Source organism: Zonotrichia albicollis, chromosome Z (genome assembly GCF_047830755.1).
Source record: "Zonotrichia albicollis isolate bZonAlb1 chromosome Z, bZonAlb1.hap1, whole genome shotgun sequence".
NCBI lineage: Eukaryota > Metazoa > Chordata > Aves > Passeriformes > Passerellidae > Zonotrichia > Zonotrichia albicollis.
The window spans coordinates 32,840,602-32,856,180 of NC_133860.1; the positions used below are offsets into that span (position 1 = coordinate 32,840,602).

At 35.6% G+C, this 15,579-nt stretch overlaps 1 protein-coding gene across 1 annotated transcript in view; it reads left to right on the forward strand.

Moving 5' to 3' along the window:
* The window catches only part of NDUFS4 (NADH:ubiquinone oxidoreductase subunit S4), a 47,916-nt gene that overhangs the window by 25,085 nt on the left and 7,252 nt on the right, over window positions 1-15,579 (forward strand). Inside the window, exon 3 of the mRNA XM_005490663.3 lies at window positions 14,680-14,852. Within this exon, the coding sequence (XP_005490720.1) occupies window positions 14,680-14,852 (173 nt within the window). The remainder of the gene's footprint in view (window positions 1-14,679; window positions 14,853-15,579) is intronic.

Here is a 15,579-nt window from a genome sequence, read left to right on the forward strand (position 1 = left end):
TCATCTACATGAATTTTAGTAAATCCTTTCCCACGTCTTCCTCCTGAAAAAAAAATACCTGTCCATGGCCCAGATGGGTGTACTTTTCACTCAGGGGAAGCCTGGATGGTCAAGAGTTAAGTACTGAAAGGCCAAGTCCAGAGAGTGGTGGTAGATGAAGTCCAGTTTGTACTGATTATAAATGTATATCCCCAGGGCTCAGTATCAGAGCCAGTCCTGTTTGATTTCTGTATTGATGATCTGGTCACGGGGATCGAGTGTACCCTGAGTCAGTTTGTAGACGCCACCAACTTGAACAGGAGTGGTTCCATCTGCTGGAAGGTAGGAGGGCTCTGTAGAGGTGTCTGGGCAGGCTGATTGGTGGGTTGAGGCCAGTGGTGAGAAGTTCAGCAAGACCTAAATCCTGCTCTTGGGTCACAACAACCCCAGGCAGTGCCACAGGCTGGGGCAGAGTGGCTGGAAAGGAGCTGGGGGTGCTGGTGACAGCAGCTGAACATGAGCCAGGCTGTGCCCAGGGGGCCAAGAAGGCCAATGGCATCCTGGCCTGGATCAGCAATGCTGTGGCCAGCAGGGCCAGGGCAGGGATTGTCCCCCTGTGCTGGGCCCTGCTGAGGCCACACCTCCAGTGCTGTGTCCAATTCTGGACCCCTCCAGAAAGACATTGAGGGCTGGAGTGAGTGCCAAGAAGGGCAACAGAGCTGGGGAAGTGATGATATTTACTGAGGGAGGTGGGGGTGTTCAGCTTGGAGAAAAGGAGGCTCAGAGCACACATCATTGTTTCCTACAATTACTTGGAAGGAGGACATAGTTGGGATTAGTCTCTTCTCTTAAGCAGCAGTTGATAGGAGAAGAGGAAATGGGTTGGATATTAGGAAAAATTTCTTCACAGGAAAGGGTGTAAAGCATTGGAACAGGCTGCCTCAGGATGTGGTTGAGTCGCCATTCCTCGAGATGTATAAAAGATGTGTAGATGTGGCACTTCAGAGCATCATTTAGCGATGGGCTTGGCAGTCCTGAGTTAACAATTGGATTCAATTATCTTACAGGCCTTTGCAGTGATTTCTGTGACTCTAATAACTATTGTGATATCTGTGTAAAGAATCTTAGCAGCTTCCTTTTGGCTGTGTAGAGGTATGATTTAGTGTCTGTTTTAAATCCTTACTGCTAGATAATTCAGGAATAACAGTGTATTAATAGGATTCTCAGAATATGAACCTTTTACGCAAAAATGATGTGAAAACACTCCAGTCCATTTTTTCTAGAAGACTGTGTTATTAGCAAACATCACACGGTGTTTTCAGGATTGAGTCATAGTTTGTTCACCATCCAAATCCCAATTTTGGCTAGGATTAAAAATTAGTGAAATTGTATAATCTTTGTTTGATTAAAGAACCCTAGACTTTACTATAATAAACAGTGATAATACTGAAGCTCAAAGTAAAATATACAAACAAGTGAAAAATAGTCTGGAATGATGAAACTTCTTCAAAACTCAGTCTGATAGTCTACCGTGCTATGAAACAAAAGACATAGCAAATCACACTCTAACATGCATTGTAAAGTGTAATCATTGCTTTCTCAAGAACTGAGAGTACATAATACACTACTCAGAAAACCAAAGCAGTAATGTGTCATAAAATTATGTGTGAGACAGTGTGACATTGCATTGAGGACTGTGTGTAGGAACTGTTTTTGCAACTCAGTGAGGAGAAACACTTGGCAAAGTATGTATGTATTAAGGACAGGCTTGCTAGATTTTCTTTTATTGAAACTACTATTTCAGCCAAGAATTCTCCAAGCATTACCACTATGTTAAACAATAAGGATATACTGGATGTTCTATGTTTTGGTTTTTAAAATTCTGTTAACCCATTGTGGGTTAATTCCTTAAGGGTGAGTTGAAGCTGTTCCTAAATTACCTTAATGGAATAAAAGAATTTACAATAATCTTTCATTTAATCCATTATAGCTGTAGTATTTATTCAAGTGGCTACCATAAAGGATTCAATTCAGGACAGTGTTGCTCTGTAGATGAGGATCTAACTGACAAGTTCTTCTGTACTTTATATGTATAGCTCTGAAAAGGACTTGTCATATTCAAAGCATATACAGGATGAGGATGGTAATTTCTTTGGGGGCTTAGACTTACTCATTCCCTCCCCCAAGCCTCAAATTTTCCTCCTTTGGCTTGTCTTTCTTCTCTTTATTTTTTTTTCTCTAAATTAGATTAGCAGCCTGCTCCAGAATAGTAGAAAATGATTAAAAAATAATAAAGCTGCTATGTAAAATTAGGCTAATAAAGATTTTTTTTCCATCCTTTACTTTGCAAATATGTTTTGAGAAACAGTTTCTAGTTTTGCACAGAGGGGCTTTGCAGATGAAGCCTTTGATATGGAGAAGTACTTTCTTCAGTCATGGTTGTGTCGAGTAAGGTGACCAGCTTATTTGAACTGTGTTGTACTTGAGATTCAAAATTATAAAAAGTGTTTTGTTTGCCTTTGGTCATCTGCAGTTCTGTGTTTAACTGCCCTGATGTTTGAAAGATGCTAGAGGCTGACTAAGATATAAAACTACATTCTAGAATTATTTCAAACTTCAATTATTTCAATAAAAGTGAAGTATTCAAAAGAGAAGACCATTAGGAAGTGAAAATGCACATCTACATTAATAAAACTGTCTAATTTAAGGGTGGACTTGCATAGGGTTAAATATTTAAAGGCCTTTACTCTGCAGATACTAATAGTTTATGTGTGAAACTGCATTTTTGCTGCAAAACATAATAGATTAAAAAGTTGTTTTTCTATTTCTTTGTTATACCATGCCCACTCTCCCCTCACCCAGTGAAGATTAAGAAATACTGCTTTGGGGAGGAAAAAAACCTTGTTTAAGTTAAAAAAGCAGATTAAGTGAAGTGTAATATTTGAAGGGTTTAATGACTCTGGAGATGCTGATTACCTTTCTTACTTCATGTACACCATTCTGGTCTGCCAGAGTATATGTTTGTATCTAAACATTATTTTTTTGTTTGTTTCTAATTGAAATAATTAGACATATTCTTCTTTATATTTATCGTTCATAGTTGCATTTGGGCTTAATTACAGTACAAGTTCAGGTGTAGTTACCAGTTTATCTAGTTATGTACATATTTTAAATACTGCTTATTTATAATCTTTTGTTGTTTGGCAATTAAATCCCTTGTTAGTTGGAATATCCTACCTCAGTTCGGTCTGTATTACTTGCTACAACTTGTTTTTCTAAGCAGCTGTAGTTCGATGAGGCTTGCAGTGGTTTAGAAAGCCCAGTTGTGTGATAAAGTGCTTTCTGTAAGAATGTCTGTAGGCAACAAGTTACTCCATGTGATAAAGAAGCTCTCTATAGCTCTGACAGTCCAAGTAGAAATTGCCATCACCTTTATCTGTCTTCTAAGAGCAAAAAATATTGCTATATGACTAAAATTCAGTTGAAGATACTTCTGATGTTCAGTTTAGAGGACTGTATTTTGCAGGTAGCTCAGAACCCTGTATAAAGTGACAGGATCGTTGTATTCATGAGAGCAATTTTCCTCTCATCCCTATTTAGGTTTATTTTGGGTTTAGGCTGGGGTAAAGGAATTGTATTTTGTATTTCCTTGGTCTGAGACTCTTTTCTTTTGGACACAGTAGTGCTCTCTCTGCTGGCTGTTGGAAGGAGGAATGTTTGCGATTGAGGTTACACAACCCTTCTGAGTGTCTGTTTTGTTTGGGCTTCCTTCATACAGCATTACTGTGCAAAAATTTCAAGGTTTCAATCTAGTCCACTTGGTCAAAGTATGTTTTTAGGGTTGGTTTTTTTTCATTTCATTGCATAGTATTTAATTTTCTGTGAACGAATAATGCTTTTGAAGAGTTTGCTGTGATGGCTGCTCAGAACAAATTAAAGGAGCATCATTGTGTTGTGTTTAGTTTGGATTCCAAAGGGTTATTCAACATCTAAACACCTACTTGGCTTTGGAAGTCTAAATATGCAAACTGTGTTCCTAACTGCTAGAAAGAATAAGACTAAGTCATTGGTACAACCAAATAATCAACAGGAGTAAGAAGTAACTTCATTTTTAGAGCTGTTTTGTTCAATAGTTTTTGTTTTTAAAGGAGGGTATGTCCATGTTCTCATAAAACAGTTCCATTATCTGAACCTTTTCTAAAAAACCCAAGTTAGTATCCCATGTTATGTTATTAATGTAGTTGACATGAATTCTTCTTGTGTTACCAGGAATAGTGATTAAATTCCCTGTACATTGCTAGTTTTTCTGTGCATTCAAGTGGGTCTTTTCTGCATTTATGTAGTACTGTTGTAGAATTAAACCACAAATCCTACCCTAAGAAAGGCTAGAAAACCACAAATCCTAAGTTTTTGTACGGACATGAAAGCTGGTTCTAGTCATGGAGGTCTAGGTGAGCCATTTTATCAAGTCAGGAGGGAAAAGCTTTTCTTGTCTGGAAAGCCTGGTAGTTTCATGGGAATTCTTGAACATCTTGATCATGCTGCAAGAGAGCCTGGGGCTTCTTCAGTGCTTTCTGGCTGTACTCATATCATCAATGACGGAATCAAGTGTTTTTCAAATTCTTTATGGCATGTTTGTGAGGAATCTTTGAAGTACTTTCATGTGTCTTTTCTCAAACTGGCAAATTAACCTGTATTAATGGAGAGTGGGACCATGGAGAGAGCATCTGATGTTCAGAACCAGAGTTTTAATATGCCATTTAGTTCTTGTGCTGTGAAACATGCACTGTAGGGCAGTTGCTTAGTCTCATATATATTTTTGGCATACTCAGTTCTACTCACTCTAAGCTTAAAGCAAAAGGAAGTCTTTGCTGATGGGAAAATAACTTCTATCCTATTACCTGTTAGCCTGAAAACTTGGTTAACGGATAATAAGAAACTGAGCTACAAGGAATTTCTACAAAATACTAGTAAGACATATCAAAGACAGTATTTTTCAAAAGATGTTTCAGCTAGTTCTGAAAAATTATGACTGGTAGTAATTCAGATTAAAATTTCTGCAGATGTTGTTAATTTTACTTATCAGTTCATTTTCTGGATGTGCACATAAATTCATGTATGAAAATAAGTAACTGTTTTCCTATGTAGGCAAACATAATCCGTATACAAATCATGTATTTGAAGTTCTTACTGAGTATCATATTAACCAGGCAGAAGCTATTTTAAGATAAATATTGTAGGTTGCACTAGTGTTTTATTTTCTATTCTTCTGGTTTGTATTCTTTCTTAGGACCACATTTTTGTTGTTTTGTTTTTGACTCTATTTGAAAGCATTTTTGAGTCAACTCATTCTGCATCTGTTGAGTCAGAAGTTGAATATCTTCTCTCTAATGTCTGGTTCCAATAAAAATTCTTAATTTTTTATCACCATTTAGTAAACACAAATGTACATTGTACTCCCTTTTGATTTTTTTCCCCCCACAGTAATGCAAAAGTGAAAGGAAACCTTAATGTTTCAAGTTAATTTTCTTTGATGATGGATTTCTTTCTATTTTATTAGAAAGTATAAGACCATAATTTCTTTACTGTAAGTAAAGGCCAAGCATATAAAGGCCAAAGCACTAATTACACGAACGGATTTCTGGAGGTAACTAGCTAAAACCTATTGCGAAGTAATACAATATATTCTAGTTACACTTCGGCTTTTTTAGAGAGGGATTTTTGAAACCATCCATTTTAACTAGCTATATAGATAAATGTGAAAAAAACCCATTTTGTGCAATGGAGTTTAGGTGTCTTTTATTGATAACATTGAAACAGTTGAAGCTCCATCAACTCTTTTGATCCCCACCAGGAAGTAATGGCTGTGCTACTGTTAGAAAAGAACCTTCTAAAACACAGTTAAGGTTTGAAAGCTATATGCACTAATTAACAAAATGCAGAGAACATTTAAGCTGTTAATAGCCGCAACATCCCTGATGCATAGACCTTCAATATGCTAACACTGCATAACAGTTCTCTATTGTGCATCTCTTTAATGAGGGTAACTGTGTCAGTTCTTTTCTTGCTTCACTACCTGCTGTGTATGGAAATTATGTACACTATTTAGCACTTCCTTTCAACTTCTAAAGTGCATGCATATTACACAGAAGCATTACATCCTGCATTAGGGTAAGGGGCAGCTTTTAACAGGTCTGATTTCCTTGTAGTTTCTGAAGTGCAACTTTTCTTCTTCTAAGAGGCATGCACTAACAGGGATTTTGCTCTAAATTTGCATTTCTTGATTGGGGATTTGCTTCTGTTTTTGTCTCTTATGTCTCACACCACTTGTAACTATATGGGCAAAGATCTGTTACAGAAATCATTTTCTCTGTAAAAGAGATGTGAAGAATAGAGAACAGTTAAGGCAGGCATCGGTTGAATTTCCTGATACTCTTCTTAGTAGAAGACCATAAAGTAGTGTGTCAGAACTGTCAAGATAAACTTTAAAAACTACTTTTTGCCTTTTTTTTTACCCTCACCTTTGATGAGTATCTTTATCTTAATAAACTGAATCCTGAATTGTTTGCTAATTTTTAAACCTTAAAGTTAAAGGCTGCTCCATAGCTACCATTCAATAGGAAATTAATTAATTGGTAGTTGTGAGGTGAAAGGAAAAGAACACTAGAAAATGCACAATAACGAGATTTAAATTTTAGTGTTCTTTGCTCTAGCTTCCAGCCTTAGGGCATAGTTAGTTAGTTAAAACTGAATTCACAATTAGTGTTTCATACACTGTAGTGACAATCTTTCTTATGATTTCATCATAAAAAATCTTACCAGAGTTATCAGTTCTTAAGATGTTGTTGTACATCCAAGTGGGTACTCAGTAGCTCAGACCTTAGAATATTTGCTGTCCAGGTTAAATTAGGAATTGATCAAGGTGTTCCTGCCTTGCAGCAGCAATTCCACTGCCTGTGTGTAAGTAATTTCCTAATTCCATGCAGGCTCTGAGTCTTTTTCTCCCTTGGGTCTTTTGCAGCTTCAGTGGATAAGGGAGCTTTGAGAAAGAGCCTCATATTTAACATCAACTGAAGCCCTTTCTGAAAGCTGAAGGTTATGAAACAAGTGGTACCTGAATTTGGGAATTCTTCTGAGGCCTTATTTGGAAATTTTTTTAATTGGTACTTCTAAGGAAGCATTGTAAGTTTTTCAGATGGGCATTAAGTAGATAATAATTTTTCATTTTCTTATTCCTGAAAACCTGTAACGTAAAAAATTCATTTGAGTCATATGCTTATGGTTTATTTTGTAAATAACTTTTAGTGAAAATTAAAAGTAAGTATTTTATTAAAATGGTATCAGAAACACACAAAAAATACAGAAATTATTTTCAGTGCACAAGAGTAGCCTGAATTTTGGCTTTCACCTCAGATATGAAGACCTCATCTTGAACTGCTGGTTAAGGCTCTTGGTGTCCATGACCAAAATTGCATTTTATAGACTATAAATCATTGGTAATGAATAATTCACCAAGATACTATTGAAATATTGTGTTTAGCTTTGCAAGACAGTCTGCTTTACTGTGACTTATGCTAGGATTGTATTATAAATACTTCAAACTGAATAAATTATGTTTGAAAAACATGCCATCACTGAGCTACAAGTAAACTACAATATGTTATTTATTTAATAGTATATAAAAAATTGAACTAACTGGGGGAATAGGTACAAAGTTCTTTATCCTAGGTAGTGTCTATCTGCTAGTACTACTGTCTGCTTTCTTTCAAAGCTTTTCCTGCCTATTCTCTTGTTTTGCACTGAGTAGTAGTGTCTGTAAGAGCAGTTGCTTATGGTAATACAGCAGGGAAGTGTTACCATAACATAAATTATTCTAACATAAATCAGATTGTTTCAATTGTTTAGTTACCCTCTTTCATTTTCTAAATGCAGGTAAATTAAGACTGCCTCTTCTTTGATTTGAAAGTCCGTCATCTAAAAATGTGGCTGTAGTCTTATTCTTCACTAATTGATTTTCTTGCACTTTCTTGTGAATTTATAGTAGAGTGCTTGAAATCCGTGCGCTGTAGAAAACTGTTTTTAAAAGGCCTCAGAAAAAGACCTAGCCTTTGCTTGCACACACTTGTCTGTGTGTGCAAGCAAAAAGTTTGCTAACATATGGTTTCATGAGTTCTAGAAAATATACTTTCTCTAAATATAGTTGGGTTAGAATAAAAAGTAATTTGCAAGATCTTCTGTAATTCAGACTTTTTTCCATCTTGTTGAAGATAATCATGCTGTTTGTCATTCTGTCACTTTGAAGAACATCACATCTACACTGAATTCTCTTATAAGTACTAGTAGCAACATCTATTTTTATGAAATATGCTCTTTGCCCCTGAGTGCCCCTGCTTTCCTCTATTTAATAGTGATTTTCTTAATAGAGATACAGAGAGAAATCAAAGTGTAAACCCAGCTATTTGATTTCCTTTCTTTTTAACATCTTTTTATTTACTCAGACAGTATCTACGCAGTTAAGACATACTGTTACAGGAAAAAAATATGGTATTAATAAAAAATACATTTTTGTTTCTTGCAATTGTTTCTTGGCAGAAAAAATGATATGGAACAAGAAATAGTCTGTTGGTGCTGAAAGTGGGACTAAGGTGTTTCAACTGTTTCATTTTTAAGTTTGTAAAATGTTGTTTACTTGTCTATCAAAATGCAGACTAAATGGTTGGTATTTTTTGCAAGTGTGTCAAGAAAAATGCCTCTGTGTTTTGAGTCTTGTGAAGGTACTGAGAAGTGCAAATCATGGATTTTTGTTTTTCTTTTAAGTGTTTTAGTTTAAACTAACAAAAGCACAACTCAGCAGCTTTTCCTATAACTTACCAGTAATCACTTTTATAAATACCAATTTTCTGTGACTTTTGGAGGAGATGTGACTAGAAAATTTGGGGATGCATGGCAAGCTTCAAGTGAAGTGTTTTAAAGACGTGAAAGAAGGGCAGATGAGAAGGATGTGTTCTAGTTATTATTGTGAAGTCATGTTCTAGTCCTTATTCCTGTTTGCTCTTTCCTGGTGTTTTTCTCAAATCACGGATTCAAAGAGATGCTGGTTTGATGGTGTTTGAAATGTGTTATATCATTTTATTTGAAGTGTCTCATACCAGCAAGTATAGAATAATATTAAGCATGTAAAATATTGGGGAAGTGTAGTGAGCCATTGGAGCAGGGCAACAGGGAAGTTCTCAAGGAGTTTTTGCAACTGCAGTGAATGCTCAGACATCATGGTTGCTATAATATTGCCTCAGCTGTGAAACACAAACTAAGGAATAGAAAAGCTGAACCTACCAGTGCTTGTTCTGGATGCTGACACTTCCTTTGCATAATAGCAGTCAGCAATCTAAAAAGTATTATAGTAGACTTAGCTTGATTCCAGTAATGTGACGGTTTCTGCTTCTGTTAGACCTACTTTTCTGCATTTTGAGTTTCTCTTTAGTTTTTTACAAAACTGCTTGTGAAAAGTGATTTTCTTTAAATGGAAACCTTCATGAAATCTTTGTTATTATCAAATTCTGTTTCCTGCTTACAGTGTTTTGTTTTCTTTTTAAAAACACAGTTCTTTAGGTGCTTTTTTCAGCCTTTTTATTAATCATTCTGCAGGATGGCTACATGGAAGAATATGTTATGAATAATACCACATTTTTCATCATTTACTGTGATAATGCAAAATGATTGTGAAGTCTGGAAGAAAACTGTATCCTGTGTGATGCAAAGTTTCCTAAGGGCAAATATGCTTTTTCCCCTTGTTTTGTTTGTAGCTGTTAGATAAATGTTGTCTGACCATGTTTAGTTCATTCTGCTCCATTTTTCCATTTGCAGTTTACATAGCAGATTCTATTCTCTCGCATTGCCTTCAAAAATATTGTCTTGAAATATAGAAACAAAAATGTTCTGATCCTGACGTACAGTTAAGCAGCTGAGCACATTAAATAAAAAACTTTTTTCACAGCAGCTACTCTGTGGGTATTATGCAAGATGTTCTGTGCTTTGATATAACAACTTCTAAATAAAGTGAATTGCAACATGGATTTATAGCAAAACTTTACGTAGTTAGTCTGGTAAAACATGTTGGAGGTGGGGAAGAGAGCAAGCTGTTGTAAACTCTTATAAGTACAGAAAACTTTTACTGTCCAGTCTAACAAGTGTAAAACTATTGAGGTTAAGTAGGTGGGGCAACCGGAAGTAATTGCTAAGGCCAGTGGCATTTTTGTGGTTTAATAAAGGCAGAAACTAATTATTCAGTTTTTATTTAAGTGAAATGATGCCAAAAAGGAGGTTCCTGTGGAGCAGCTGCACTCCTTCAGTGTTACCCTAATTTACCACAGACACAACTGTCACAAATAGAACTTTTAAACTTGATATATAGCCACGAAAGTAAGGAGCCCTTTGTCTGGAATGCATGCAGAAGAACTGCTTTATACAAATCAACCGGCAGATGACGGACAATGATGAAAATTTGATTCTTTGAAGTCATAATGGTCATTGAAATGTGTGAAATTCTGGTATTGAAAAGAGAGCGGCTAGCAAGACTCTAAATCCTGGGTGGTTGCTGGAAGCTTGCTGGGAGGTTTTTCTGTGTTTTGACATCAACTTCCCATTGCTTGTTCCCTGTTTCCTTTATTAAAAAAAAAAAAAAGAAAGAAAGAAAAAAAGGGGGAGTGCTAAACTGTAGGTAGTTAATAATAATAATAATATGTACAGTTTCTGTCTTCATGGTGAAGGAAATGCCAAAGAAGAAACATAACACCTTTATGGACACCTGACCCATCTATTCGAAAGCATTTGTTTTCAGAGCTATTTTCAATCATTTTGTCTCTCTCCTTTAATTAGAGAGTTCTGTTTCTTGTCCCCTTTGGAATTTCTGCTATTAGTGGAGTATTTAAAAGAAGGAAATTCCCATTCCCTTTAAAAGTCATCTTCGTGCTGAATAGTGCTTTCATTGACACTGCCTCTATGAATCAGTTTTCTTATTGCTGCATAGCACATTTTGTCTGTTACTACCCTTTCCAGAACAGCTTTAGCAGGTTTTCCACTATGACAAACATTCTTAAGTAATCTAAGTTGTAATAAAGAAAAACCCCTGTGTTTTTAAGAAATGTTATATGATTTCCATGGTTTTAAAAAAAGGGGGGGTTGTCCCTTTGAGCTTATTCCAAAAAGAGACAAAATGCCTCAAAATTAGTATGAAATTTTTCTTGAGTTACCAAAAAAAAAAAATCAGAATTTACTATTCAAATGGCAAATATATTAAGAAAAACAGAATGTCAGAATGCACTTTTTAGATGGCAGCCAGTTTTAAAAATCTGAAACGGGGTTATTAATTTTTAGTAAACCTATACAGTTCAATTCTCAAGTCTTTTTTACTGTCATCTAATATCTTTAAGATTTTGAATGCTGAACACCTCACTAGTATCTTAAATTGCTAATACAGCAAAATTAAGGAACACTTGAAAAAAAAAGATACTAATGTGAAACCAGCTGTCAAATATATCTTTGTTTTGGAAAGTTGGTTCACAGGTAGTTTCAAAGAGAACTTAAACTCAGAACAAAGCACTGAAGACCCAGCTAAGAGTTCAACCCAATGCAGCATAGTTCTTTTCAAGTATTATATTGTTTTAATGGCATCTTGGAGCGGGAGCTTTAGCCCATTGAAATGTCGCTTAAAGGACAGGTTCTTCTGTCACTAGCTGGAGCTGTGTGGATGAAATGATCACAATAGAGTGTTGTAATGCATTTTAAAACTGTGAGAAATCAGTTTGTCTAGACTAAGAGTGCGCCTACAGGGAATAGGAATCTTAGAGCTTCTGTGCTCTTTAGGTGTCAAGTATGTGATAGATGCCAAGCCTTTTTATTCCATATCTTTGGCAACAGCTCAGCTATGCTACAGTACCTTACATGTCTACAGCAAGCAAAAATCAGTGATTTTATGTCAGGACAACTTGAGCTTCAGCAACCAGAAACTCATTGTCCTAACAACTGTCTGTTCAATTGCCAGCTTTTAAAATGGGAAAGATATCAATAAATGATTGCTAGAAGGCACGGAAACTCTAGCTATAATGAGTGTAAGTATGGAGAGTTAGCAACACCAAGTAGATATTTCAATTTGGGAAAGCAGGCAGGTGTTAATTTTAAGTTTGAAAATATTTTTATGGGATTAATCCTATATTATTAGTGAAATAACCTTGATTTAGAGCCAACTGAGTGCCCGAAAAACATGGCTTGAAGGCTGTGTCTGGGGTTTTCATTTTACTTTCATCCAGATAAACAAGTCTAGGCATTTTTTTACTATGGTAATCTCACAAATATAGCATTTGCTGATTTTAAACCTCTATTTAGATTGTGTTCTGTATGCATTGTATAACATTTTTATGATTTCCTTGTGTTAAAGTTTCAAAAGAGAAAATAGTTTATGTCCATGATGTTATATAATGTAGTATCTTTTTTTAGTAGTTCCAGATTATTCTGGAAGAATTCAAAAACTTCTAAAACTGAAGCATAAAATTCATAATGGACTTAAGAGTTGCTGAGAGTAATAATAGTTAAAAAATATAGTAATTTTGGGCTGTTTTGGATTTTATATGTCTGAAAGTGTTTGATGATAACAACCCCAGCATTTTTGCACATAGTATATTGTTAAAGAGCAGTAAAAGAAATTTTTTGCGAATATTACTACACTTTCTCGTGTTTGTTATATACAGAAATAAAGGCTAATATTTCTACCTATTTGTATAAATAAGCAAGCTGAAACATTGAATCTTCACCAAACTTTACTGCAGGTGAAACCTCTTTTTTGTTAAACAAAGCATTTTACCAATTCAAATCAGAAAAATTTAAGCAAATTCCTTCCTAAACTGCAGTTTAAGCTTCAGCAGTGAGAAGTGCCAGTCTGTCAGAAGGTATTTTTGCATAGGTGCTGCAACATTCCAGTAGCTGGTACTGCTTCTCTTTCATATCACTGCTAACTCATATTAAAATGACTTGGTCCTAATGAAGGCATTTATAATGGAACCATTAAGATACTTTGACATTTTATTGTGGTCGTTTTGGTAGAAATGTCAGAAGCTGGAAAGCTAGAGTGTGGATGCTTGTTTGTTGCCCCTGCTGTCCTAATTGTAAATGCAAGTCAAATGCTTTACACTTCTTCCCTTTTATAGTTTTAAGGGACTGATCTCCCAAATTGTGTAAAATAAAATTGGAAATGAGAACTGCTGCTTTTCAAAGGATGATCTGGTGGCTGCATCAGGAAGTTTCACGTTTGCCACAAAGGAAAATCCCATAATGTTAATAGGTACATTTATGTAAAACGACAGGGTTCTATTTAAGGTTCTCATTTCATTCAAGTCGTGGTGATACTGTCAAGATAAGTTCAATATGCCGAAAGTTTTTCTGCAGCCTTCTGGAATTTCACCAGTTTACTACTTGTTCCTGGAGGGAGGGAAGGGGAAAAGAAAGACTAAGGAGCTCCCACTGGCCTTTTAAGTATGTAAGGAAACAGTAGTAGTTTAACCTCCTTGGAGATGGATTTGATGTTTGATTTCAGTCTTTACTAGGGTGAACTGACAAGTTAATTTTGCATAATTACTGTTTAGTTTTTAGCAAAAATGTTCACTTTAATTATATCAGATGTTGCTGAGGGTAATTTTTCACAGCAATGCTTGTGAGGTTTTTCCCTATCTTATGCTTTGTTAAAGTCAGTTAATACTTTTAGGCTGGTTTGAAGGATTTATCTTTGTTACGTTTATTTTGAAGGCTTATCCCTCTAGTAGAGGAGGGCATCCTACTGTTGATTATATACAATGTTACAAATCTTTTTTTTTTCTTTGAAGGTTGGAATCTCTTTAATCATTTTGTTCCTCACAAATACACTGAAGAAAGTTACCAGCATCAGATGTCCCTCTGTTGATCTTGAATGTCAACAGAAGAGCTGACTGTCAAATGCTGAGTCATAACTTGAAACATGATGAGGGGTCAACTTTATTTAATTACTTATGGCTAGAGAGATAAGAGCTGACTTTTAGCACCTTCTCTGCAGTCTCAAACAATCAGTAGCATATTGTGCAAAAGATACTACCTTCTGCCTCTTCCTTCATGCAAAGGATAGCTTCTTGAGTCACCATAGGTGTTGCTGTCTCTGAACAATATACAGAGTTAAGCCCAAGGGAAAGTGCTTATATTGCAGTGCATACTTGGCTGGCAAATATTTGGTGAATAGTCCTGTTCATGTTTTGGAATTTGTCAATGTTTCAGTCAACATTCTTAATATTTTCCTGAAGGAAGAAAGCATTTGCACTTTTCCTCATTTGGTTTAGCTGGTGCAAGTTGAAGCTGTCCTGACTTTGCAGCTGTGGACAGAGAAGGATGGGGGAAATGTCCTGTCCCTCCTCTGGCTGTAGCCGTTTTGTACATGGGAGATGAGCAAGTTCAGGTAACTGGTCCAAGCAAAATCTAACCAGTCAGGGGAAGCAGAATAATAGCAGCCCTAGCATGTGTCACCTTCAGTTGTGTTCTGTTGAAACTACAATTTAGTTTTCTAAGGTTTTTTCAGCTTTGTAACTTTAAATATAAAGCATGAACTTATGTAAAAAGCATAAGCAGTATTATCTTACACGTTTCAGATGAACTCTTTTCTAAAAAGTTGCATCGTGTTTTTTCTAGGATATCTCTACTTTAACTGGTGTTCCGGATGAGCACATCAAAACCAGAAAAGTTCACATTTTTGTTCCAGCACGTAATGCAATGCAGTCAGGAGCTAACAATACAAAGAAATGGAAGATGGAATTTGATAACAGGGAGCGCTGGGAGAACCCTTTAATGGGCTGGGCATCTACGTGAGTACTTACTGAATTTGAAAGTACTTCTATATTTGGCTCTCACTACTTATTAAATTTGAAATATCAAATATTTCTACCTAAATCTGATTGTATTATAACAGTACTTACAGAAAGTGGTTGGGTTTGTTTGTTGTATGACCCGTTAAGTTTAAAAACAGATTTTTAAAGCTCATTTCATCATCTGGAAGAGTTCAAAAAAGATGTTAACAACCACACATTTCAGTAATTACATTGGGATGATGTTACTGTGTGGCAGCATCAGGACCAGAAGGTCCATAAAGTAGTTAATCATTCTTAGCTCTCAGTTGCATCTTTTAAACAAAAACAACAATATTTCCAGATTTTTTTTATCCTGAGGATCTAAAATGAGGAGTCATGACTAATAAAAAACCACAAGAAGCCCAGCTATTTAAAATATTATTCTGTTTGTTACAGGATTGTCAGTATTAGCATTAAAATCTTTAAATACACAAAAAATCCAGAAAGGTACTAGTCTTAGCTAAATATGCTGTATTTTGGAAATGTAATTGCAACTTGTATGCATCTAATTCTTATTTTTTTTTCTTCATATGAATACAGTACCTACATTTCACGGTGTGGTTAGAATTCCTGTTGACTCGGAGAACTATATCAGCAATTCTTCTGACAATATTGTATTCTCAGAGGCAATATTCAGAATAGTTAATGGTTAGACATAAACTGAAATCAACCACTATAGATTTTT